Raw genomic sequence first — 26,268 nt, forward strand, 5'->3', positions numbered from 1 at the left:
CAGCGACATATCCAGTCACACACAGGATTCGCAGATTGGCATTCATTGTCTCCAATTGCTAGAGAAAAAGGGCTACAGCCACCAGCGGACTGACAGGAGTCTTGGCCAATCATAACCTAGGTTCCGCCTTCCCGGGGTCTGCAGGAGACTTCCGGTTACTAAGGCAATCTACCGGAAGCGTCAGGTTTAGTGTATGTTTCCGCGTCTTTCGCGGAGCGGGTGTTCAGGGCCGGCAGCCTTGAGCTAGATGTCGTCCCCGCAGGCCCCAGAAGATGGGCAGGGCTGTGGCGACCGCGGCGATCCCCCTAGGGACCTCCGTAGCGTCTTGGTCACGACCGTGCTCAACCTCGAGCCGCTGGACGAGGATCTCTTCAGGTAGCCGGCAGCTCCTGCCCAGCATCCCCTTCTTTAGGGCAGAAACTCTTGATCTTGACTGCCGCCCCCCGGGGCCCCTGGCTCCGGAACTAGGATGGCTCTGCGTAGGATGCACCCTCTGCCACAATTAGGAGAGAACGCACCCCCGACAGAGCTGTCCTCGCTGCTCTGGCTTCCTCCCTTCCTCTCCTTGCCGCGAGGTCTGCGCAGCCCCATCTCTAGGTAGTCCTGGAGATCTGAGCAAATATAGTGGTGACCTGAGAGACCCTGCTCGGCAGCCTGCCCTAAGCCTTCACAGGGGAGCTAGCACAGAGAGGGCAGTGATTTGCCCAAGGGCACACAGCTGATGGATCAACGTTAAAACAGACCCCGCAGCTCCTTGTCTTCAGTATCCTTTTCTTCTCACAATATCCCGCCCCCAGTACCATTTGGTGGGTCTGGTATCTCATTACTTATCCTAAGGCCTAAGCATGTTTGTTTCCTTCCCAGCATTGCTGAAGTTCTTGACTGCAGCGAGGGTTTCTTTCTTTGAGACAGGAGTCTTGCTCTGTTGCCCAGGCTGGAGTGCAGTGGTGTGATTTCGGCTCAGTGCAGCCTCCGCCTCCCGGGTTCAAGCATTTCTCCTGCCTCAGCCTCCTGATTAGCTGGGATTACAGGCGCGCCACGGCCCAGCAAATTTTTAAATTTATTTTAGTAGAGACGGGGTTTCACCATGTTGGCCAGGCTGGTCTCGAACTTCTGGTCTTGTGATCGGCCCATCTCTGCCAAAGTGCTGGGATTACAGGCGTGAGCCACCGCCTCCAGCCCCTGCAGCAAGGCTTCTCCTGGCTTTACTGGAAGTTATCCTACTTTGAGCTCCCTTTCTTCCACTTAAGGAATTATAAATAACTTCTTGGAGGGCTATTTGATTTTTGTTTTTGAAGACAAGATCTGGCCCTGTTGTCCAGGCTGGAGTGCAGTGGCACGAACATGGCTCACTGCAGCCTCGACCTCCCGGGCCCAAGTGACCCTTCTGCCTCAGCCTCCTGTTTAGCTGGGACCACAAGCACTCGCCACCACATCCAACTAACCTTTTTATTTTTAGTACACATGAGGCCCCGCTTTGGAGCCCATGCTGGTTTTGAACTCATGGGCTCAGGCGATCCTCCTACCTCGGCTTCCCAGAGTGCTGGGATTGATTACAGGCGAGAGCCACCTGCCAGGTCATGGAGGGCTATTCGTAACTCATTGTTACAGAAAATGCCAAACAGCTGGGGCGTGGGAGGCTAGAGACTTAATTATTCAGCTTCCAGTGGGCCTACATTCTGGGCAAGCATTTTCATCTCTGGGGCCAAGCTGCAGTTTTCTCATCTGTACACTGAAGGAGTTAGACTTGATGTCTGAGGGCTCTTGTTGTTTATTCATTTATATATTTATTTAATTTTATTTTTTGAGATGGAGTCTTGCTCTGTCGCCCAGGCTGGATTGCCGTGGTGCGATCTTGGCTCACCTCAACCTCTGCTTCCTGGGTTCAAGTGATTCTCCTGCCTCAGCCTCCTGAGTAGCTGGGATTACAGGTGCATGCCACCACGTCCAGCTAATTTTTGTATTTTTAGTAGAGACGGAGTTTCACCATGTTGGCCAGGCTGCTCTTGAACTCCTAATCTCAAAGGATCCACCTGCCTCAGCCTCGCAAAGTGCTGGGATTACAGGCGTAAGCCACTGCGCCTGGCCCAGAAGATTTTTATGCATAAGGATATTTGCCTGGGGAAAGGACCTATGGCTTTTACCATATTCTCAAAAGGATCTTAAACCCCAATAAGGTGAAGAGATCATGCACTAGAGTCTCAGCGAGGGTAGTAGAATTTGGCCCAGTTCCCAAGTCTTTCCCTCTTTCCCCCGTCTCCCTACAGAGGAAGGCATTACTGGGTACCGGCCAAGAGGCTGTTTGGCGGTCAGATCGTGGGCCAGGCACTGGTGGCTGCAGCCAAGTCTGTGAGTGAAGACGTCCACGTGCACTCCCTGCACTGCTACTTTGTTCGGGCAGGTAAACCCCCCACTTCCTGCCCCAACCCAGCTCTGGTAGCCCAGCAGCCATTCTGGCCTTGGGGGCTGAGGTCAAAAGGGAAGAGAGGGAGACTGGAAGACAAGGGGGAGGGATGGCGGACACAGCCACCCTAAGTGTCTAGGCTGGAACAAGGTCTGGGGCTAACAATGAGCCTTGGACCTCACCCTTGCTGGGACTCACTGGGTACCTGCTGTCTGGCTGATAATGACACAAGACTTTGTTGCTTAACTGCTCCTTGTGGGCCTTTTGTTCTTCCATTCTTAACATAGCTCCTGGTGCCAAGCGCTGTGCTAGGTTCTCAGCGTGCTGTGACCTCTGCTAGAGGTGCGGAGGTAGGGCAGCTTGGGTTGGAGAAGCGAGCACCAGCCTGAGAATCAAGGGATCTAAGGCTTCTTTTGTCAACTGAGCGTCGGGTCAATAAAAACAAACCAAAGATGTAGGGCCTAGCTTCAGCTTTGTCCATAATTTACCATGCGGCCTTGTGAGGTTAGCTCCCCGCCCTACAGCTTGGTTTACTTCAGCTGTAAAATGGAGAAGGGTAGGACCAGGGGTATTTTAGTGGAACGATCTCTACAGCTTCTTATAGCTCTGCGGTCAAATAAAGTCACTTAAAAGCTATGTGTGGTGGCTCATGCCTATAATCCCCGCACTTTGGGTGGCCATTGTGAAGGATTGTTGGAACCCAGGGGTTTAAGACCAGCTGGGGCAACAAATCGAGACCTTGTCTCTACAGAAAAATAAATAAAAGGAAAATAAAAGCAAAACCTATGCTAAAAAACAAAAACAAAAAAACCTGTTTTCTCTCCTTCCCTCTTACCCCTAGAGCAGATACCCCCACGTGTTCTGTGTAGATCCTCAGCTGAGAAGTTTGTGGACCTTTACAGTATGTGATTTGTATTAAGAAAACAGTGGGGTTCCTCCTTCATTTTATAAATATGAAAATTATCCCTGTAATGGTAAATACACTTTTTCATACTGTCCCGTGTCCCTTACTCCTTATCCCTGAGGCATATTGATTGGCCGCCCTCTTCTCAGCCCCCAGTCACTGCTATAAAGTATTTGAATACTAACCTTGGGCTCAGCCAGGTTCTTATCTTTATGCTAGTTGGGAGTAAATATGTGCTTTGTTTCTTTAATTTGGTTGTAAGTACCAGCCTTTTGATATTGTAATCCTTCCAGCCTAGTGAAATACCTGGCTGTTTTGTTTTGTGGAGGTGGGGGCATTACTTGAACTCTGACTCTTCATCCTGTGATGGAAGAATGCTATGAGTCTTTGCCAGTAAAGTATCTAGTGCAGGGCTTGGCATAATCTAGTTTTCCATAAATATTAGTTTTTGATGATTAACTTGTGGGAATAATTAAAATTTGTATAATACAGGGCATAATTGTGTGCATTATCTTGTTTAGTCTTCATAAGTAAACATGGGTGGCAGGCATTCCTGCCATCATTCTTACCTAAAGAAACTGGGACCCGAAGAGGTTTGGAACCAGCTCCCACAGTGCCCAAAGAGGCAGAGCCAGGATGTGAACCTGGTTTATGTGTCTTCGAGTGCCAAACTCTTTCCTGCTTCTTTGCTTCTCTCTTAAACTCTTGGGCGATAATTCTAAACAATGGAGGAGCTGCCAGGGTACCCATCCCAGGTTCTGGGGAAAAGATCCTCTTTCTTGGAAATTCTTCATCTAGGAGCAGCGTGAAATGAGCCGTGTCCAGGCTACCATTTCAAAATTAATAATAATTTGGCTGGGCGTGGTGGCTCATGCCTGTAATCCTAGCACTTTGGTAGGCCGAGGCGGGTGGATCACCTGAGCTCAGGAGTTCGAGACCACCCTGGGCAAAATGGTGAAACCCAGTCTCTACTAAAATACAAAAAGTTAGCCAGACATGGTGGCATGCGCCTGTAGTCCCAGCTACTCTGGAGGCTAAAGTAGGAGAATTGCTTGCACTCAGGAGGCGGAGGTTGCAGTAAGCTGAGATCACGCTACTGCACTCCAGCCTGGGCGACAGAGTGAGACTTGTCTCCATCAAAATAATAATAATAATAATTATTTGTGCCCCTGCCTGTGTCTTGAAAGACTGCAAGATAGCTAAAATAATTGGTAGCTATTCTGGGAATATTAAAAGTCAAAGGACATCAGGCCAGTAGTAACAGGGGATTTGGGAGAAACGATCATGTCAAAATTTGGCTAAGCCATACTGTTGCAGTTTCATACGTTTAGTTCTGAGCTTCCTGGCTGCAAGGCAAAAAGGGGAGCGCTTTTATCTGTTTGTGATGCGACTCTGCCAGCTATATTGGACATTAAAACCAATGCTGTTTTTTGGCTGGGCATGGTGGCTTATACCTGTAATCCCAGGACTTTCGGAGGCCAAGTCGGGCAGATCACCTGAGGTCAAGAGTTCGAGACCAGCCTGGCCAATGTGGTGAAACCCCATCTCTACTAAAAAAACAAAAACAAAAACAAAAACAAAAATTAGCCGGGCGTGGTGGCGCACACCTGTAATCCCAGCTACTTGGGAGGCTGAGTCAGGAGAATCGCTTGAACCTGGGAGGTAGAGGTTGCAGTGAGCTGAGATCGTGCCACTGTACTCCAGCCTGGGTGACAGAGCAAGACTCCATTAAAAAAAAAAAAATTAGCCAAGCATGGTGTCCCGAGCCTGTGATCCCGGCTACTCGGAAGGCTGAGGCAAGGAGAATCGCTTGAACCTGGGGGGTGGAGGTTGCAGTGAGCCAAGACTGCGCCACTGCACTCCCACCTGGGCGACAGATTGAGACTCCATCTCAAAAAAAGAAAAAAAGATGTTTCAATTACATTTTTAAATAAAAGATGTTATGGGGGAGGGGGAGGGTTGGTCCTTGGCCATTTATCATATCAGTTATTTTTCTAAAAACGTCAATTTTTAACGTTAATTAGTTGGGTTTTTGTTTTGTTTTTAGTTTTTCTCTACAGAGGTAAATTTAGAGCTTAAAGAATTCTGAACAAGATCAGCAAACATTCTAGAAGGGCCAGATAGTAAACATTTTAGGTTTTGCCAGTGAAAGCAACTATAGACAATATGTAAACAAATGAGCATGACTTTATTACAAAAAAATTGTATTTTAAGGCAACAGTTTCCTCATCTGTACAATGGGGGTAAGAGTGGCTCTACATGGTTATTGTGAGACCAACATGAGGAAACATACTCTCCTGTCCAATGCTGTCTGGCACCCTGCATCACTCCATAATCTTTAACTCCCTTCGGTATGCCTCAGGGCCTACCTGCTGTGTTCCAATAACAATTTTCAAGAATAGGGCTGGAACTCATTCACACTGAAAGGTAGACCAGAGAACTGAAGGTTCTGTGATCCTTCTCAGGAATCTGTACTTTAGCTTACCTGCAGACCAAGGATTGGATTCGAGGTTTTTTTGTTTTTTCTCCCCAAGTTTGGTGATAGGGAGGGGAGACTGCCTTCCCAGTGTCTGAAAGCAGACTGCACAATTAGCTCTCTCTGGTGTCTGGACTCTTGGTAAGCCCTCCTCAAACGCCTTTAACCTTGAGGAGCTCCTACTCTGATAGAAGCGCTGCTGGTGGCAGTGCCTGATAACAGACACCTGAGCAGGCCAGTTGGCTTCAGACAGTGATGTTTATTGCTGTTGATTGAGCCCTGGGGCCCGGTTGATTCCCCATTTGCATCAGAGTGAAGGAAGCAACACTTCTCTAGACCTGCTTTTCTTTCATCTGATGGTTGAAAGTCATCCCCAAGATGTTTCATGGCCCAGATGTCAGGGTTCCCCAAGGCCGGCCTGACTCAAAGTGAGAACTTCAGGGAAACCAGGGAAGTTCTCTTCCTCTCCAAATCTTCCCTCACCTGCTTGTTGTTGGCTGCCTTATCCCTGGCCAGTGCCTTCTACTCTGGTGGTGGTGCTCTTGTTTTTTGTTTGTTTTTTTTTTGAGACGGAGTCTCGCTCTGTCGCCCAGGCTGGAGGGCAGTGGCCGGATCTCGGCTCACTGCAAGCTCCGCCTCCCGGGTTCACGCCATTCTCCTGCTTCAGCCTCCCGAGTGGCTGGGACTACAGGCGACCGCCACCTCGCCCGGCTAGTTTTTTGTATTTTTTAGTAGAGACGGGGTTTCACCGTGTTAGCCAGGATGGTCTCGATCTCCTGACCTCGTGATCCGCCCATCTCGGCCTCCCAAAGTGCTGGGATTACAGGCTTGAGCCACCGCGCCCGGCCGCTCTTGTTGTTTTTGAGACAAGGTCTTGCTCTGTCACCCAGGCTGGAGCACAGTGACGCAGTCATGGCTCACTGCAGCCTTGATCTCCTGGCCTCAACTGATCCTTCCGCCTCAGCTCTTGATTAGCTGGGACCATAGGCACATGCCACCATGTCCAGCTAATTTTTATTTTTTATTTTTTGTAGAAGCAGGGTCTCCCTGTGTTGCCCAGGCTCTTCCACTCTGCTTTGGAGCAGAGACACCTGACAGTGAAGGACCAAATGGCTTCCATATACATCAGGGGTGAAGTGACTGACGGCTGACCTTGCCTGGGAGAGACTGAATATACAAACAAACAGTGGCTAGACCATGTAGAAAAACAGAACTCTGATACATAATAGCAGCAACCAGCACAGGAAGCCAGTCTACTGTCCACAAGTCAGACTTGTAGGAAGTCGGACCACTATCTTTACCAACCAGTCCAGCAAGCCAAATAATGACCAGTGTAGCAATTGGCCCCCAAAGCCAGGACTTGATTAATAACTGATAGCTGCCCTAATTTTTGCCCCTGCTTCCAACTTAGGACCAACCAGAGAAAGCCAAATATGTACCCCTAACCAATCACATAGGATGTCCCACTTTTTTTTTGAGATAGAGTTTCACTCTTGTTGCCCAGGCTAGAGTGTAATGGCGCAATTTTGGCTCCCTACAGCCTCCACCTCCCAGGTTCAAGCAGTTCTGCTACAGCCTCCACCTCCCACCTTCAAGCAATTCTCCTGCCACAGCCTCCCGAGTAGCTGGGATTACAGGCGTGTGCCACCACGCCTGGCTAATTTTTTGTATTTTTAGTAGAGACAGGGTTTTGCCATGTTGGCCAGGCTGGTCTTGAACTCCTGGCCTCAGAATATCTGCCTGCCTCAGCCTCCCAAAGTGTTGGGATTACAGGCGTGAGCCACCGTGCCCAGCCAGATGTCGTGCTTCTAGTTAGCCCACCAACTGCTTCCCCATGCCAAAAGCCTGCAATCAGAGCCTCCGTGAAGCCTTTTTTTCCATTACAGAGCGTTTCCATTCCTTTGCCTGCGCCTAAGTCTCTGCCAAAAGCAAGTGATGGTGGTTGACTTCCTGCTATAACAAGCTCTGATTGGCTGGGCGCAGTGGCTCATATCTGTAATCCCAGCACTTTGGGAGGCTGAGGTGGGTGGATCAGTTGAGGTCAGGAGTTCGAGACCAGCCTGGGCAACATAGTGAAACCCCCATCTCTACTAAAAATACAAAAACTAGTTGGGTGTGGTGGTACACGCCTGTAGTCCCAGCTACTTAGGAGGCTGAGGCATGAGCATGGCTTGAACCTGGGAGGCAGAGGTTGTAGTGAGCCCAGATGACGCCACTGCACTTCAGCCTGGGTGACCCAGCGAGACTCTGGCTCTAAAAAAAAAAAAAATTAGCTGGGTGTGGTGGTGCACCCCTGTAGTCCCAGCCACTCAGGAGTCTGAGGCACGAGAATCACTTGAACCTGAGAGGTGGAGGTTGCAGTGAGCCGAGATCATGCCGCTGCACTCCAGCCTGGGCGACAGAGCGAGACTCCGTCTCCAAAAAAAAAAAAAAAAAAAAGAACAAGCTCTGAATAAATAGCCTTTGTTTGTTCTCAAAAAAGAAAACAACAGAATAAACAGTAAACAGGCTGGAGACTAGATTTACTGCTCCCTGATCTAGAATAATTGTTTGGGACTGATGATAAGATCCCAGGCACAGATGGAGCAAGATAGAAGGAAGGAGTTTTTTGTTTTTTGTTTTTTTTGAGACAGAGTCTTGCTCTGTCGCCCAGGCTGGAGTGCAGTGGCCGGATCTCAGCTCACTGCAAGCTCCACCTCCCGGGTTTACACCATTCTCCTGCTTCAGCCTCCCGAGTACCTGGGACTACAGGCGCCCGCTACCTCGCCCGGCTAGTTTTTTGTATTTTTTAGTAGAGACGGGGTTTCACCGTGTTAGCCAGGATGGTCTCGATCTTCTGACCTCATGATCCGCCCGTCTCGGCCTCCCAAAGTACTGGGATTACAGGCTTGAGCCACCGCGCCCGGCTGGAAGGAGTGTTAATTTTATTTAACAAACACATATAGAGCCCTCACTATGTGCCAGATATTATGCTAAACACTTTACAACTATGGACTCATTTCATTAAAATCCTGTAAGCGATGAGCACCATGATGATCCCCAGGTTGCAAATGAGCACACTGCTCAGAGAAGTGAAGGGTCACACAGCTGGTGAGTGGTAGAGCCAGGATTTGAATGCAAGGAATCTGTCAATGTCTCTGCAGTTTGTGCTGTTAAAGAAAAGCTCCACCTGCACAGGGAGCAGCCCGATGACAGGGCCTGGTGGTCTCTCTGTATCCCTAGTGCCTGGACCTTAGCAGACCTCAGTGAGTAGTTACCGAGATGAAATGGAATGGAAGATGAGTAATAGTGCCTGTCAGGCGTTGTCATGATGACAGGGCCTGTGGACCCACTGTGCCCTTGTGCCCACTGCAGGGGACCCAAACGTGCCAGTACTGTACCAAGTGGAGCGGACACGAACAGGGTCGAGCTTCTCGGTGCGCTCTGTGAAGGCCGTGCAACATGGGAAGCCCATCTTCATCTGCCAGGCCTCCTTCCAGCAGGCCCAGCCCAGCCCCATGCAGCACCAGTTCTCCATGCCCACTGTGCCACCACCAGAAGAGCTGCTTGACTGTGAGACCCTCATTGACCAGTATTTAAGGTGAGAAACCTGGAGGCTCCATGGCAGACTTTTCAAAATGCAGCTCCTATCTGTTTGTGGGTCATGGAATCCTTCAGTGGGTCTTGACCAGCATTTACAAAATACAGATTAGAAAAGAAGATACTGGGGCCGGGCGTGGTGGCTCACGCCTATAATCCCAGCACTTTGGGAGGCCGAGGCGGGTGGATCACAAGGTCAGGAGATCAAGACCATCCTGGCTAACAAGGTGAAACCCCGTCTCTACTAAAAATACGAAAATTAGCCAGGCATGGTGGTGGGTGCCTGTAGTCCCAGGTACTCGGGAGGCTGAGGCAGGAGAATGGCGTGAACCCTTGAGGTGGAGCTTGCAGTGAGCCGAGATTGCACTACTGTACTCCAGCCTGGGCAACAGAACGAGACTCCGTCTCAAATAAAAAAAAAAAAAAAAGGCCGGGCGCGGTGGCTCAAGCCTGTAGTCCCAGCACTTTGGGAGGCCAAGGCAGGCGGATCACGAGGTCAGGAGATCGAGACCATCCTGGCTAACACGGTGAAACCCCGTCTCTACTAAAAAATACAAAAAACTAGCCGGGCGAGGTGGCGGGTGCCTGTAGTCCCAGCTACTCGGGAGGCTGAGGCAGGAGAATGGCATAAACCCGGGAGGTGGAGCTTGCAGTGAGCCGAGATCCGGCCACTGCACTCCAGCCTGGGCGACAGAGCGAGACTCCATCTCAAAAAAAAAAAAAAGGAAAAGAAGATATTGGAGTGAATAATATGTATGTATTTAGGGGAAGAATCCTTTTGTGAAACTTGAGGTTTAGTTGTGTGTGTTCCTGGTGTGTGTCTGTATTGGGCCATGGTATAAAATGAAGGGCTTGGCCAGGTGCGGTGGTGCATACCTATAATCCCAGCACTTTTGGAGGCCAAGGCAGGGGGATTGCTCGAGACCAGGAGTTGGACACTAGCCTGGCCAACACAGCAAGACTCCATCTCTAATTTAAAAATAAAGCTGGGGCTGGGTGTGGGGGCTCACACCTATAACAACACTTTGGGAAGCCCAAGCAGGAGGATCACTTGAGCCCAGGAGTTCAAGACTAGCCTGGGCAACATGGTGAAACCCTGTCTCTACAAAAAATACAAAAATTATCCGGGCATGGGGGATGCGTCTGTAGTCCCAGCTACTCAGGAGGCTGAGGATCGCTTGAGCTTGGGAGGTGGAGACTGCAGTGAGCCGAGATCATGTTATTGCACTCCAGCCTGGGCAACAAGAGCAAGATTCTGTCTCAAGAAAAAATATATATACACACACATATACGCACACATACACATATACATATACATACATATATACACATATACACATATACATATACACACATATATACATATACACACATATATACACATATACACATATATACATATATACACACACATATATACATGTATACACACATATATACATATACACAAATATATATACATATATACACACATACATATAGTTGTTTTGTTGTTGTTTATATGTTTGTTTTTGAGACGGAGTCTTGCTCTTGTTGCCCACGCTGGAGTGCAGTGACACCATCTCGGCTCACTGCAGCCTCTGCCTCCCAGGCTCAAGCGATTCTCCTGCCTCAGCCTCCCAAGTAGCTGGGATTACAGGTACCTGCTACCACGCCCGGCTAAGTTTGTATCTTTTTTTTTTTTTTTTTGAGACGGAGTCTCGCTCTGCTGCCCAGGCTGGAGTGCAGTGGCGCATCTCAGCTCACTGCAAGCTCCGCCTCCTGGGTTCACGCCATTCTCTTGCCTCAGCCTCCCGAGTAGCTGGGACTACAGGCACCTGCCACCATGCCTGGCTAATTTTTTTTTTTGTATTTTTAGTAGAGACGGGGTTTCACCATGTTAGCCAGGATGGAATTTTGTATTTTTAGTAGAGATGGCGTTTCACCATGTTGGCCAGGCTGGTCTCGAACTCTTGATCTCAGGTGATCCACCTACCTCGGCCTCCCAAAGTGCTGGGATTATAGGCATGAGCCATAATTTCCCCATACCCGGAAAAAAAGTATATATATATACTGAAATACTTCTGTAACCACTTGGTAAATACCACCTCCCCAGTCCCCTAAGTGATTCCCTCTTTTCCCTCAGGCCCCTGGTCCAGCAGCTTAGGACTTAATGTGCACCAGGAGTGAGTGTCCTCTAGAGAGCTGCGGAGCTATGGCCTGTGTTTGATTGGTCACTGCCTTTTGCCTTAGTGCATATCTTTTTTGTTTGTTTGTTTGTGTTGAGACAGTCTCACTCTGTTGCCTAGACTGGAGGGCAGTGGCGTGATCTCGGCTCACTGCAACCTCTGCCTCCCAGGTTCAAGCGATATTCATGCGTCAGCCCCCCAGGTAGCTGTGGTTACAGGCACACACCACCATGCCTGCCTAATTTTTGTATTTTTTTAGTAGAGACCAGGTTTGGCTATGTTGACCAGGCTGGTCTCAAACTCCTGACCTCAAGTGATACACCTGCCTTGGCCTCCCAAAGTGCTGGGATTACAGGCGTCAGCCACCTGCATGTTTTATGTATATGAAACGTATATACAAAAATACAAATATGTATTTTCCCCTAACCATTAGACCACCAGGGAGCATGTTAGATATTTTGAATACCTGGTAAAATATAGTTTTTTGGATCATACCTAATAAAGTTTGAAAAATGCTGGTGCAGGGGAAAGAGCTCTGGGTCCAGACACAGGACAGACACATGGATTCTAGCCAGGACTGTGCCTCTGTTAATGCTCACCTGCTGTGGGACAGTGCTCAACTCCCCAGTGCCCTAGTTTCGTCTAAAAAATGGGAATGCTTGGCCGGGCGCGGTGGCTCGCGCCTGTAATCCCAGCACTTTGGGAGGCTGAGGCGGGCAGATCACGAGGTCAGGAGATTGAGACCATCCTGGCTAACACAGTGAAACCCCATCTCTACTAAAAAATACAAAAAATTAGCCGGGCGAGGTGGTGGGCGCTTGTAGTCCCAGCTACTCGGGAGGCTGAGACAGGAGAATGGCGTGAACCCGGGAGGTGGAGCTCGCAGTGAGCTGAGATCGAGCCACTGCACTCCAGCCTGGGCAACAGAGTGAGACTCCATTTCAAAAAAAAAAAAAGGAAATGCTCATTTCTGCCCTACTTCTTAGCTATATCATAAGGAGATAGTGTCTCTATCTCATGCTAGATACTGGGGAGGCAGCAGAGTATGATGGGATGGATGTGGGTTTGGGAACCTGAAAGTCCTGGATTCAATCCTAGATTTTGCCCCTACTAGCTGTGTGAGTTTGGACAAGTTGCTTTCCCACTCTGAGCCAGTACTCTCAATTATAAAATGGTGCTAATCATATTCCTACCTTATAAGGTTGCTGTGAGGATTAAATGAAATAAAAGAGATAAGGCACGTAGTGTGCTAGTACTAACTAGCACAATGGCAGTGAATTGTAGTTATATCACTGTTAACAGAAAAAACACAGGGCCTGGTGTGTGGTTGCAACTCGACACATGTTTGCTGAAATGAGAGGAAGACATTGTTAAAGGACCTTGAATTTAGATGTGTACTGTTCAGTAAGGTAGTCTGTAGCCACTTGTGGCTATATTACATTAATTAAAATTAAATAGGGCCGGGCACAGTGGTTCATGCCTGCAATCCCAGCACTTTGGGAGGCCAAGGCGGGTGGGTTGCCCAAGGTCAGGAGTTCGAGACCAGCCTGGCCAACATGGTGAAACCCCATCTCTATTAAAAATACACACACACAAATTAGCCAGGCGTGGTTGCGCACGCCTGTAATCCCAGCTACTCAGGGGGCTGAGGCAGGAGAATCGCTTGGACCCAGGAGGCAGAGGTTGCAGTGAGCAAGATCGAGTCACTGCATTCCTGACTGGGCAACAGAGCGAGATTCCATCTAAAAAAAAAAAAAAAAACAACAAAGTCAATAGAATGAACAGTTCTGTTCCTCAGTTACATTAGTCACATTTCAGGTGCTCCATAGTCACATGTGGCTAGTGGCTACCATAGTGTGCAGTGCAGAGAGGCATTCCGTCATCATAGAAGGTTCTGTGGGACAGCACTCCAGAGGACAGGGGTGAAAATGGCAGTACCTGTGCAGACCACTGTGGGTGGTTGTCACTGTATTGAAAGGAATTCCTTGGAGTGGGCCCCTCCCCCTGGGGGGACACAATGTTCCCTACTGTCTAGGGTTTCATAACTTATAACTCAGGCCAAGTCAGGCAGAGTGTTTCTTGAGTGTTTAAAATAATGAAGTGGCTGGGCACAGCGGCTCACTTCTGTAATCCCAGCACTTTGGGAGGCTGAGGTAGGAGGATCACTTAAGTCCAGGATTTTGAGACCAGCCTGGGCAACGTAAGGAGACCTCATCTCTATGAAAAAAGGAAAAATAATCCCAGCACTTTGGGAGGCTGAGGCGGGCAGATCATGAGGTCAGGAGTTCGAGACCACCCTGGCCAACACAGTGAAACCCGTCTTTACTAAAAATACAAAAATTAGCTGGGCGTGGTGGCAGGCGCCTGTAATCCCAGCTACTCGGGAGGCTGAGGCAGGAGAATCGCTTGAACCTGGGAGGCGGAAGTTGCAGTGAGCTGAGATTGCACTGCCTTACTCAAGCCTGGGCGACAGAACTAGACTCTATCTCAAAAAAGAGAAAAAATAAAAATATTAGCCAGGCATAGTGGCGTACACCTCTAGTCCCAGCTACTCGGGAGGCCAAGGCGAGAGGATGGCTTGAGCCTGGGAGTTGGAGACTGCAGTGAGCTGATTGCGCCACTGTACTCCAGCCTGGGTGAGAAGACAACCCTGTCTCTAAAAAAACAGAAAATAATCATACTGTGGACCCAGATTGCCTAAGTCCAAATCCTGTCTCTCCAGTTTTTAAGCAAGCTACTTGGACTCTGTGCTTATTTCACTGATGAAATGGGGGTAATAGTACCTATCTCACAGGGTTGTTATGAGGAATACTATCGTATGTACAATGCTCAGAACAGGGCATATTATCGGGTATGCCTTATTACTATGATGTGTTGGTTAGATATACGTGATCTTGACTTCAGTGTTGGTTATGAGGTAGGTTACTATCATTATCCACACTTTGCAGATGGGAAAATAGACTCAGAGAGATTACTAATTAGCACAAGACCACATGGCTCATAAGTGGCAAAGAAGGGATTCAAACACTGCACTATCTTGCCTGGCACGAGGGGAGGGGAGCTTTGGGGATATCTTCCCTGTGGAAGAATGAGGCGAGTCAGAAGAGGCAATGCAGATGTGACTTCCTCTCTTCCTGGGTCTCACCCCATCCCTCTCCCCTTTACTTTCAGGGACCCTAACCTCCAAAAGAGGTACCCAGTGGCGCTCAACCGAATTGCTGCTCAGGAGGTCCCCATTGAGATCAAGCCAATAAACCCATCCCCCCTGAGCCAGCTGCAGAGAATGGAGCCCAAACAGATGTTCTGGGTGCGAGCCCGGGGCTATATTGGTAAGATGACCCCAGGGATGGGAGGAAACCACTCTCCAAGGGGTGTACCACTCATTTGCTGTGTGACCTTGGGCACATGAGTTCCCTTCTGTGGGCCTGTTTCCTTATCTGCATGACGGGGAAGTTGGCTTAGCTTCTCACCTGGGGCCTCTCAGCCCTTTGCATGGGGAGAATGTGGAGGTGACTATAATCCCAACACAAGGCCTTTCTGAGGAAGGCAAGGCACCTCACTGGGGTTGTTGTCCAGCTTTGCTGCTAACCGTAAAGTGTCTTTGTGCAAATTGGAAGATGACACCCCTTTTGGGGCCTAGTGTGGGAGACTTGGGTGAATTTCAGTCCCTGCTCACCCCTGCCCTCCCCATATCACCATCTCTTATCCCCCGTCACACATACACACTGTAGGCCAAGTGCTCTTGTGCAGCAACCAGTCTGCACACCCATGCACGGGAGTCCCTTTTTCCCTACCTCCCTGCAGGTCCTGAGCTGGAAAGCCCAGGAGCCCAGGGCTGATGGGGACCTGTTGCAGGCGAGGGTGACATGAAGATGCACTGCTGCGTGGCCGCCTATATCTCCGACTATGCCTTCTTGGGCACTGCAGTGCTGCCTCACCAGTGGCAGCACAAGGTGCACTTCATGGTCTCATTGGACCATTCCATGTGGTTCCACGCCCCCTTCCGAGCTGACCACTGGATGCTCTATGAGTGCGAGAGCCCCTGGGCTGGTGAGTGTGGGGCCGTGTGGGACAAGGGCACTGACCTTGGGTGGCAGATGCTGACTTCCCCTGACTTCCTGTGTGGCACTGCACAGGTCACTTCCTTTCCTTCCCTCCTAGGCTTTCGCATCTTCATCTTCAAAATGAGAGGGTGAGGCTGGGACACCTGCTCTGCTCTAAATTGCTAGAATGTGCTGGGAATGTGATTCACCTTCTCCCAGGGACCCAGTTCTAGTCCCAGAACCAGTTCAGATTCTTTTTATTACAATAGGCAAATCGTGTCTTCCGTCTGAGCCTGTTTCCTCATCTAAACAAAGAGGGTTACATTACAGCAATGGTATCCAAACCCGGCAGCCCATCAGACTGCCATTTGGGGACGCCTTTTCAAAACAGATTCTGATTCCTCCCTCAAGATTCTGACTCAGTAGGTCTTGGATAAGGTCCAGGAAACTGTATGTTTAAGTTCTCTAAGTGACTCTGATTAAGCTGATTGGGGTTGGAGCATTCAGTGGTCCCTAAGGGCCTCACTGCTTGGACATTCCTTGCAGGGGAGAGAGAGAAACAAGACTCATTCATCAATGTCTAGCTTCAGAACCCTGACCTCCTTTCCAAGGGAGTACAAATGAAGAAAGGCTTTGCTCGATAAACCAAGGGAAAAACTTAAGGACTCGTTATACTCAGATAAGGGGTACTCTCACGTACCAATAGCATCCCAATCCAAGATTGATAACCTTGAAGTGAGGACATGGGTTCAGATTTGGCCTCATGACGGAACCAAATTCCTGACCCTCTCTGGATTTCAGTCCTGGTCTGGAAAACTGCACAACACATAACTGCTTCCTTTGGCTACTGTGAGAACTGAGTGAGCTCTGCTATGTGTAAGGGAAACCAGCAATCATCCTCATAAACATGAAACTCAGGCCCAAAGCCAGCAAGGGAGCAAGAATCTCCAGGTGGGGAGGGAAGAGGCCAGACCTCATGGCTTTAATTCCTCTGCTGAGCCCCTTCTTCCCCTTGGTGGTGGTAGTGGGGATATTTTTCAGGAATCACCACTTGGAGGATCTGGCTTGATTTATTATACAGGGAGCCAATAGGTTTCCTAACACGAGTGGCCAGAGGTATAGCAGTTCTGCTTGGCCAAGCAGTTGAAGGAGACTGTTCTGAGAGCTCCTCCCTCCGTGATCTTTTTGAGGAAGCGAGCAGAGGTGTGAAAGTGCTTTTAAACTATCAAGTGGGGTTCCTGTGGGAGGAGTTACCCCTCAATGATGGTCCATAATAAGCTCAAGAAGGGGCATTTGGAGCAGCCACGACACTCAGCACACCGTTGTGTGGGGCAGCCCTGCCCTGGGCCAGACCCTTTTCAAGAAGTCCACTTGGAGGTCGGGCGTGGTGCTGTGCTAAGCCTGTAATCCCAGCTGCTCAGGAGGCTGAGGTGGGAGGATCCCTTGAACCCAGGAGCTTGAGACCAGCCTGGGCAACATAGACTCTGTTTCAGAAAAAAAGAAGTGCATTTGGCTGTTCTGAAGCAGGCCATCCTCACCTTTCACCTCACCCACAGGTGGCTCTCGGGGGCTGGTCCATGGGCGGCTATGGCGTCAGGATGGAGTCCTAGCTGTGACCTGTGCCCAGGAGGGCGTGATCCGAGTGAAGCCCCAGGTCTCAGAGAGCAAGCTGTAGCCAGAGGTACCAGCTTGGCCTGGGGCTTCAAGAACCTCCCATCCGTCCCCATTCCTGAGACAGCAGTTACAGTCCCTTTTGGCCCTCACATCCAATAAAGAGACTGATACCACTGGAGTGGCTGGCCTTTAATTGCCCTGGGCCAGACCTTGCCTTCATCCCTCAACTCCAGGACTCCAGGGCAGAGTCCCTGGCCTTCAGAGGAGGCCTCACCAGCTTGGGGGCCCACCAACAAGGGAACATTGCCCCTGACCTGTGCCACAGCCCCTTGGCTGTTTATCAGCTGGAGAGGCTGTGTCAGACTTCTTCCCTGTACTATACCAGGGCAACCCCAGCCAAAGCTCATCCTGAGCCCAGCTCAACAGAAGTTTCCTTGATCTGCTTCACATTCTCTTTTGGAACTTCTAGGTGCTCCCAGCTATTCTGTCCTCATTGGGTCCTTCCCCTGCATTCTGGGGCAGCCTCTCTCCTCACAGTGGCCTTAAAACTAGGCAAGGGTTAGTCCAGCACCTCCTTGATGAGCAGTTCTTTGAGACTAGGGGGTGGCGTGGGGGTAAGGCCTGCCTCCTGCAGGGCTTGGAGCCGAGCCTCTGATTGACGTTTGTCCAGGCCCAGGCGCCAGGAGAGTCGAACATGGGCCTCCAGAAAGGGTGCCAGCAAAGGGTGGAGGCTCTTGTCCCCAAGCAGCTGCAGGGCCTTCTCACAGCATGCCCGGGCCTCCCCAGGGTCTTCCAGCTCCTGGTGGCACACGGCCAGCCCAGCCAGGGTCAGCAGGGGGCGGTCTGGGCCAGAGGGGGTGCCCAGCTGGGCTTGCAGCTGCCAGGCAGTGGCCCAGAGTGCCAGAGCCTCACGATAGAGGCCAGTACAGGTGAGGCTCTGTGCCCGCCGCAGCTCTGGCAGCACGAAGAAGTCCTGCAGGTCCGGGGCATGGCGCAGCTCAGGCACTGCCTGCAGGTGACCCAAAAACTGCTCAAAGGCCCGGCTACGGCGGGCAATGGTCTCTGCAGTAAAATTCCGGCGCAGCCGCTTACGGGGGAAGGAGATGGCAGCCATTGGGCCCCGGAATTGCCGCTGCAGGTTTCGGTGCAGCCGCTCAAAGTCCGAGTAACGGCGAGAGATCTGAGCTGGCTGGCAATCTGGCGGCCCTGGGCCTATCACGGCGAGGGTGTAGAGCTGCAGGGAGGGTGGGTGTCAGGGCAAATGCAAGTTGTCCATGGGCCCATTCCCTCCCCATCCCCCACACTCCCAGCTGTGCCTCCCCACCTCTTCCTTTCACCCCTGGGATAGCACCCAGGAGGGCGGGAGCTGTTGCCACAGTGGCGGGGAAGCCCAGTCCCATCTTACCTGAGGTTTGTCTGAAATGACCCAGGCCCAAGGCAGCAAGAAGAGAGAAAGACAGAGATGAGCTTCAGTGCCCGGGGCTGCTGCCCCTTTTTTTGTACTCCCTTCCCATAGAGCAGTTAGTTCTTCTGACAGCCCCCGCTGGAAAACCAGACAAGAGCTGAAACCCAGGCCAATCTCTTGGGTCTCCTTTAGGAACAGCACGGAGCTTGTTCCACTTTGGACACCTGGCCTCCACATCCCCGGTCAGGATTTTCCAAACTAGACCCAGAGGACAGGTCTGTAGATAGCCACAATTGCCATAACTGTGAAAAGTATACTGGCCTAGGACTCAAGTTCTAACCTAAGGTCAGCTACTCCCTCCCTGTGTGACCTCAGGCAAGGCCATCCCCTCTGGGTCCACTTCTGTTTCTAGTGAAGGAAGTGCTCAGTCAAGTCAGTGTTTGTCCAAAAATGAGACATGTACAAGTATTGGTACCTGAGGTTTTTAGGTGGTGTGCATTAGAGTAAATATCACTGCATCAGAATCAGGAGGTGGTTCCCCTTTTAATTTTTTTTTTTTTTTAGACAGGGTCTCACTCCATTGGCCAGGTTGAAGTGCAGTGGTACAATTATAGCTTACTGCAGCTTCATCCTCCTGGGCTCAGGCATTCCTCCTGCCTCAGCCTCCCAAGTAGCTAGGACTATAGGCATGCACCACCACACCCAGCTATTTAAAAAATATATATATTTTTTTTTTTGTAGAGATGGGGGGGTCTCCCTATGTTGCCAGGGCTAGCCTTGAACTCCTGGCCTTGAGCAATCTTCCTACCTTGGCTTCCCAAAGTGCTGAGATTACAGGCATGAGCATCACACCCAGCCTAATTGTTTTTAATCTTTCTGACTACAAATTGAGTAGCTCTCAGTTTTGTTTTTTTTGTTTTTGTTTTTGTTTTGAGACAGAGTCTCGCTCTGTCGCCCAGGCTGGAGTGCTGGAGTGCAGTGGCGCAGTCTCGGCTCAGTGCAAGCTACGGCCTCCTGGGTTCATGCCACTCTCCTGCCTCAGCCTCCTGAGTATCTGGGACTGCAGGTGCCCACCACAATTTTTTGTATTTTTTGGTAACGACGGGGTTTCACTGTGTTAGCCAGGGGGGTTTCACTGTGTTAGCCAGGATGGTCTCGATCTCCTGACCTTGTTGTGATCCGCCCGCCTTGGCCTCCCAGAGTGCTGGGATTACAGGCATGAGCCACCATGCCCGGCCAGCTCTCGGTTTGGTTTTTTAAAAAGTACTTCTTGGAGCCGGGCGCGGTGGCTCACGCCTGTAATCCCAGCACTTTGGGAGGCCGAGGCGGGTGGATCACGAGGTCAGGAGATCGAGACCATCCTGGCTAACACGGTGAAACCCCGTCTCTACTAAAAATGCAAAAAATTAGCCGGGCGAGGCGGCGGGCGCCTGTAGTCCCAGCTACTCGGGAGGCTGAGGCAGGAGAATGGCGTGAACCCGGGAGGCGGAGCTTGCAGTGAGCCGAGATCGCGCCACTGCACTCCAGCCTGGGCGACTAAGCGAGACTCTGTCTCAAAAAAAAAAAAAACAAAAAAAAACAAAAAAGTACTTCTTGGGCCAGTTGCAGTGGCTCACGCACACACCTATAATCTCAGCACTTTGGGAGGCCAAGGCAGGTGGATCACCTGAGGTCGAGAATTCGAGACCAGCCTGACCAACATGCAACAAAAATGCAAAATTAGCTGGGCGTGGTGGCACATGCCTGTAATCCCAGCTACTTGGGAGGCTGAGGCAGAAGAATCGCTTGAACCTGGAAGGCGGAGGTTGCGGTGAGCTGAGATCGCTCATGGCACTCCAGCCTGGGCAACAAGAGTGAAACTCTGCCTCAAAAAAAAAAAAAAAAAAAAAAAAAACCTACTTCTCTAACACTTCTCATCTCCATTTTTAGAAAAGAACCAGAAAGTGGATCTCAGGTCAGGGCCTTCTTTAGGCAACAGCATCTAGGCAAGATTTAATGATGTTTCATTTTCACTACTTATTACTTACTTTATTTAGTCTCACCCTGTCACCCAGGCTGGCATGCAGTGGTACAATCTCTGCTCACTGCAACCTCTGCCTCCCGGGTTCAAGCAGTTCTCCTGCCTCAGTCACCCGAGTAGCTGGGATTATAGGCATGCACCACCACGCCTGGCTCATTTTTATATTTTTAGTAGAGACGGGGTTTCACCATGTTGGCCAGGCTGGTCTCAAACTCCTGACCTCAGGTGATCTGCCCACCTCAGCCTCCCAAAGTGCTGGGATTACAGGCGTGAACCACCGTGCCTGGCCCACTACTTTTATTTTTATGGCTAGCTTCTCTCTGTGGCAAGTGAGACTTTCCACATGCAGTAGTGCTATGAAGTTGTCTTTTAAACTTACTTAAAGGATGGGCATAGTGGCTCATACTTATAATACCAGTACTTTGGGAGGCTGAGGCAGGAGACTGCTTAAGGCCAGGAGTTGGAGACCAGCCTGGGCAACATGGCAAGACCCTGTCTCTACAAAACAAAAAAGAAAAGAAAAACAATTAGTTGGGTACTTGTGGTCCCAGCTACTCAGGTGGCTGAGGCAGTTGGATCATGTAAGCACAGGAATTCGAGGCTGCAGTGAGCTATGATCGTGCCACTGCACTCCAGCCTAGGCGACAGAGCAAGACTCCGTCTCAGTAAATAAATTTATTTTAAGAAAAAAAATAGGTTCGGCCGGGCACAGTGGCTCACACCTGTAATCCCAACACTTTGGGAGGCTGAAGCGGGCAGATCACTTGAGGTCAGTTGAAGACCAGCCTGGCCAACAGTGAAACCCCATCTCTACTAAAAATGCAAAAGTTAGCCAGGCGTGGTGGTGGGCACCTGTAATCCCAGCTGCTGAGATGGAAGGATTGCTTGAACCTAGGAGGTGGAGGTTGCAGTGAGCTGAGATTGCACCACCGCCCTCACGCCTGGGCAACAGAGCAAGACTCTGTCTCAAATAAAAAGAAAAAAAAATAGGTTCATTTAAAGAAAAATGTTAAGAAGAAAAGAGTACAAGTGGCACTTTTAGATAGGACAAGAACCAGGGAGGTACTGGAATGACTGAGGTTTGGAAAACACTGAGCAAGATGACCACTAAGCTCCCCGCCTCCCAGGTCTGAGAACCTGAATATGGATTAACCGATAATTCCAAGCCAGCGGGTTTAAAAGGAGAGTTAACAAGTATTAGATTTTAAAGGCACCCTAACAGCAAATCCAGATCTTTCTCTCACATTTGTTCTGTGGAACTGACAACGCTGTAGCCACTCCTGGTCAGTTAGGTTTGCCTACTCTGTCCTCTTGAAGATTCACAGTGTACATTAATATTAGGGATTAAAAAGTTTAACAATAGGCTGGGCGTGGTGGCTCAAGCCTGTAATCCCAGCACTTTGGGAGGCCGAGACGGGCGGATCACAATGTCAGGAGATCGAGACCATCCTGGCTAACACGGTGAAAACCCGTCTCTACTAAAAAAATACAAAAAACTAGCCAGGTGAGGTGGCAGGCGCCTGTAGTCCCAGCTACTCGGGAGGCTGAGGCAGGAGAATGGCGTGAACCCGGGAGGCGGAGCTTGCAGTGAGCTGGGATCTGGCCACTGCATTCCAGCCTGGGCGACAGAGTGAGACTCCGTCTCAAAAAAAAAAAAAAGTTTAACAATAAAGACACTTACTGTATTCTTATTTAACTGCATTCTCAGAACATACTGCCTGCAAAACCTTTATTTAGAAACAGCTATTAACATTCCAGGGAACCAGTTTTCTGCAGGACACACTTTAGGACACCAATTTTCTTCAGGACACACTGGTCTATATAATAAGCCTTTATGTTCATCTAGTTTACATTTTGTATCCATTATCTCATTGATCCTTGTAAAGTGCAGCCAGATGGTGATAATGATCGTGGTTCCATTACCCAAGTACTTACCCTGTGCCTCCTGCTGTACCAAGCACTCTTTACATCTATGATTTCATTTAATCATCACAACAGCACTGCAGGGAAGGTGTCCTTATCTCTGACAGCTGAGGAAGCAGGCTCAAAGAGGGGGCAAAGGGCTCAAAGACTTGCCCTAAGTCACACAGGTGGAAAACAGCCCAGCTGGGATTTAAACCCAGGTTGATCTGACTCCAAAGCCTGTGCCCTTCACCCCCCCAAGTTAAGTGGGGAATTAGAGTCCCCATCGTACAGAGGAGGTGCCTTGCTTCTCCAGACACAGGCCAGGGCATACTTGGCCATCCTGCTCTATCTTGTCATCCCTTCCCATCCAGGTACCCACAGTCACCCCCATTCCTCTCAGCCTCTGAGCTGTTCCTTGGTGTCCCCTTCCTGTGTATGAACCCTTGTCCACCCCAGAGTTCTGAGACCTTTGCCACTTCAGACTTCATCATTGGCCACACGTGGTGGTGCATACCTGTAGTCCTAGCTACTTGGGAGGCTGAGGTGGGAGGATCGCTTAATTGAGCCCAGGTGGAGGTTGCAGTGAGTTATGACTGCACCACTGCACTCCAGCCTGAGTGACAGAACGAGACTCTGTCTTAAAAAAAATTTTAGGCCGGGCGTGGTGGCTCAAGCCTGTAATCCCAGCACTTTGGGAGGCCGAGACAGGTGCATCACGAGGTCAGGAGATCAAGACCATCCTGGCTAACATGGTGAAACCCCATCTCTACTAAAAAAAATGCAAAAACTAGCCGGGCAATTTCAAAAAAATGCTGAAATTGGAGTAGTCACCCCATGGGTGTGGCTCTTGCTTACTAACAGCAACAGAAAAGGGTGGAGAGGCCCAGATGTGGGACTGGGCTCCAGGCCCCCTCCTGCTGAGTCAGAGGTGGAGAAGGGTGGTGAAGAGGAGGAGAGTGAGAGATGGAGAGCTGCCACTGACAGGAGTGGCCAGCTCAGTCACCTTTCAGGCCTGGCCTGAAAAGGGACTGGAGCAGAAGTTGCTGCGGGCATTAAAGGAGCAGACCTCATTCTCCAAGTCAGTCTCTCAACAGCAAGGAAAACAGCAAGGGACTCCAAGGTCCTCCCCAACACTGCTCTTCATCCTAACCTCCACCAACTCCCTAAGTCTAGCCCTTAGGACAAGACTATTCTGTACAGGGTCGGGTGCTTGAGAACTGATTCACCTGTGTGTTATAAGGACACAGCAGGCCCCAGATGACAAACATTTGCAACCCAAAGTTAAATAATAATGACATTGCTACCATTTCATTGAGCACTTCATAATGCCAGGCACACTGCTAAGGGCTTTCTGTCCACTGTGTCATTTAACTCCCGCTGTAATCCTCTGAATTTTCCCCATTGCTATAGTGAGGAAACGGAACATGACCAAGATTAAACAACTCACCCAGAGTCAAACAACTGGAAATAAGTGGAAGTCAAGGTTGGTCTGGATTGAAAGCCTATTTCCTTAACCACCAGCTCATGCAACTTGGATCTCAAGTTTGACCCAGATAACATCTGTCTCTCCCTATCTCACATCTTGCTACAATTTGCAAAAACCTTGTGGGCTGGGTAGGGAAGTGCACACACCAGTTCTCTCAGTCTCAAAACCAGGATAAGAGGAAGGTCCTTAATCCCCACGTCACTCGGTCTCAAGGAAACTAAGTCATTTGTGTGAGGATTTGCTCAAGTTACATCCCCTTTCTGACCTCAGTTTCCCCATTTGTAAACGAGGTAGCCATTTATAACTGCATAGACCCCTCAGGAAGTTGGGGTCTTCCCTACTTGCTCGTAGCCGTACTTCTAGACTCACAGCCCAGGGGTTCTGGACCCTCACTCACCACGTACTTGGAGGGCGGGTCCTTGACAACGTTGGCGCTGGTCACTTCGAAGAGCAGCCGCTGGGGTGTCAGGGTGTTCCGGGACTTCTTCCAGAAATCCTGCAGCTGCCGCGCCAGGAGCTGACTGCCCCGCTGCCCATCAGGTTGGGGGCTCCGTTCTGCAGACACATGACCAGTCGTATCAATGGGTCTAGGGCCAGGATCGACATCAATCACTGCCGTGGCCTCACTCATCCTCCCAATGTGAGGCAGGATTTACCCCCATTTTACAGAAATGGAAACTGAGTGGCAGAGAGGCACCGAGAAGCCAAACACCGTGCCTGGCAGACAGTAGGGGCTAAATTAATAGCTCCACCCTCAAAATATCGCTAATACATCATTTCCATTCGGATCCCAGGCCCTGTACATTTAATGCCCGCAGCCAATTCTGAGATGAGAGTGAGTTCTCCCACTTGACACAAGGGAAAACTTGGCTCAGAGGGGGGTTAAGACTCTCTCAAGGTCACATAACCAAGAGGTGGCCCAGGCTCTTTAAGAAGTGTGGGAGTTTCAGCTGGATCAACTCAGCGCCCTGGATGCTCTGGGAACGCAGCAGGGATGGAGGCCTAATCCAGCCCCAGGGTTCCCGCCTCCGTCCTCCTGCACTCGCCTGCGTCTTCTCCTGACGTCCCATCCCCGAGGGGCAGCGGGTCAGGGCCAGCCTCCGCGTCGTCCTCGTCCTCGTCCTCGTCGTCCTCGTCGTCCTCGGCGCTGGTGAAGCTGAGGGTGCCGCTGAGTCGGGAGGACAGGCCCTCGGCGTCGTCGTCCTCCAGCTCTGAGCTCTCCGGAAACTGCTCGGCCTCTGGGGTGGCCGCCGCCTCCCCGGGGCCGTCGCCTGCCAAGGCGTGCCGCAGCCGGTGCAGGAGCCGGGAGGCCATGGCACCCTGGGGGGAGCGCGCGACGCTGTGTCCGAGGTCCGGGAGGAGGAGGACCCCAGCCTGGCTCAGGAGGAGGAGGGGCGGGGCCCAACCGGAGAGGGAGGGGCGCGCGGAGGCCCTACCCCCTGGCAGTCCGAGGTCCTGCGAACCAGGGGACCCAGCTCGCGTCGCTTTCCCAGCAACCCACTTAGCCTAGGACCGCGTTCCTGCCCGGAGGGGCTCGGGACCCTCCCAACGTCTCTTGCGCCGCCTCGTGCGCCTCTACCTCCTGCGCCCCACGGTGCATTCAGGGGCGTGCCGCGCCCCAAAGGTCCGGGTGCAGCCCCCCGCAGCCCATGGAGGCCGGCCGGGCTCTGCAGGGCTCCGCTGGGCTCAGGCCGCTCCGAGCGCCGCTCGGGCCGCTTCCTGCTGCCGCCCCGCCTCCTGCCCCGCCCGCTCGCCCGAGCCGCCCGAGAATCCCGGGCCCTTGGCTCTAGGAGGGACTTGGGAAGCCTAGGTCGGCCTAAGGGAGTCCCAGGCCTGCCGCAAAATCATCCCAGTCCGGCCAGGCGCATACCCTCCTGGAATCCTCCCACCCCACCCACGTCATCTCCAATCCGCCCCACTAATTTCCACCCAACGCTCTTTAACTTCACAAAGTAATTATGCGATATTAGGGAGGCCATGTCTCCCGAAAGAAAACGAAGGCCAGGAGATGTGTGATTTGGGTTGGAATCTGACCTCGCTGAGCCTAGATTTTCTCGTATGTAAAACAGGAACAGTACTGCTAAAACTAATTTTGCAGCTCTTGTAAGAATCCTCGTTCAGGTGGCGGGCGCCTGTAGTCCCAGCTACTCGGGAGGCTGAGGCAGGAGAATGGCGTGAACCCGGGAGGCGGAGCTTGCAGTGAGCCGAGATCTGGCCACTGCACTCCAGCCTGGGTGACAGAGCAAGACTCCGTCTCAAAAAAA

At 50.8% G+C, this 26,268-nt stretch overlaps 3 protein-coding genes across 6 annotated transcripts in view; 2 read left to right on the forward strand and 1 right to left on the reverse strand.

The window, feature by feature from the left end:
* Window positions 1-153: 153 nt before the first annotated feature.
* On the forward strand, window positions 154-17,366 carry ACOT8 (acyl-CoA thioesterase 8). Its single transcript, XM_025398584.1, has 6 exons — window positions 154-375; window positions 2,268-2,401; window positions 9,139-9,364; window positions 14,703-14,860; window positions 15,387-15,581; window positions 17,131-17,366. Exons 1-6 carry the CDS (start codon window positions 248-250, stop codon window positions 17,247-17,249), a joined length of 960 nt encoding a protein of 319 aa, XP_025254369.1. The 5' UTR covers window positions 154-247; the 3' UTR covers window positions 17,250-17,366.
* On the reverse strand, window positions 16,214-25,907 carry SNX21 (sorting nexin family member 21). Of its 4 annotated transcripts, XM_025398583.1 has the most exons (5): window positions 25,584-25,907; window positions 25,051-25,324; window positions 24,402-24,559; window positions 18,594-18,604; window positions 16,214-18,422 (listed from the first exon to the last, which is right to left on the reverse strand). In XM_025398583.1, exons 1-5 carry the CDS (start codon window positions 25,602-25,604, stop codon window positions 18,404-18,406), a joined length of 483 nt encoding a protein of 160 aa, XP_025254368.1. In that variant the 5' UTR covers window positions 25,605-25,907; the 3' UTR covers window positions 16,214-18,403. The 4 variants fall into 4 exon arrangements, with proteins under 4 accessions (XP_025254368.1, XP_025254367.1, XP_025254365.1 ...); XM_025398582.1 differs by lacking the exon at window positions 18,594-18,604 and having other exon boundaries at window positions 16,228-18,422; window positions 24,409-24,559; XM_025398580.1 differs by lacking the exon at window positions 18,594-18,604 and having other exon boundaries at window positions 16,228-18,422.
* Window positions 25,779-26,268, forward strand: part of TNNC2 (troponin C2, fast skeletal type) — an 11,361-nt gene continuing 10,871 nt past the window's right edge. Inside the window, exon 1 of the mRNA XM_025398586.1 lies at window positions 25,779-25,866. The gene's annotated coding sequence lies outside the window, so the exon portion shown is untranslated. The remainder of the gene's footprint in view (window positions 25,867-26,268) is intronic.

The sequence above is a fragment of the Theropithecus gelada genome, chromosome 10 (assembly GCF_003255815.1).
Source record: "Theropithecus gelada isolate Dixy chromosome 10, Tgel_1.0, whole genome shotgun sequence".
Classification (NCBI taxonomy): domain Eukaryota; kingdom Metazoa; phylum Chordata; class Mammalia; order Primates; family Cercopithecidae; genus Theropithecus; species Theropithecus gelada.

What these genes read in the sequence shown, in the direction of transcription:
- ACOT8 (XM_025398584.1), top strand. Translation starts at nt 248, where the DNA reads ATGTCGTCCCCGCAGGCCCCAGAAGATGGGCAGGGCTGTGGCGACCGC. An exon ending in CTCATTGACCAGTATTTAAG is followed by an intron (nt 9,365 to 14,702) that starts GTGAGAAACCTG and finishes CTTTACTTTCAG; the next exon opens with GGACCCTAACCTCCAAAAGA. An exon ending in GTGCGAGAGCCCCTGGGCTG is followed by an intron (nt 15,582 to 17,130) that starts GTGAGTGTGGGG and finishes CCTCACCCACAG; the next exon opens with GTGGCTCTCGGGGGCTGGTC.
- SNX21 (XM_025398580.1), bottom strand. Translation starts at nt 25,604, where the DNA reads ATGCACCGTGGGGCGCAGGAG. An exon ending in GACGTCAGGAGAAGACGCAG is followed by an intron (nt 24,560 to 25,050) that starts GCGAGTGCAGGA and finishes ATGTGTCTGCAG; the next exon opens with AACGGAGCCCCCAACCTGAT. An exon ending in ACCCGCCCTCCAAGTACGTG is followed by an intron (nt 18,423 to 24,401) that starts GTGAGTGAGGGT and finishes CCCTCCCTGCAG; the next exon opens with CTCTACACCCTCGCCGTGAT.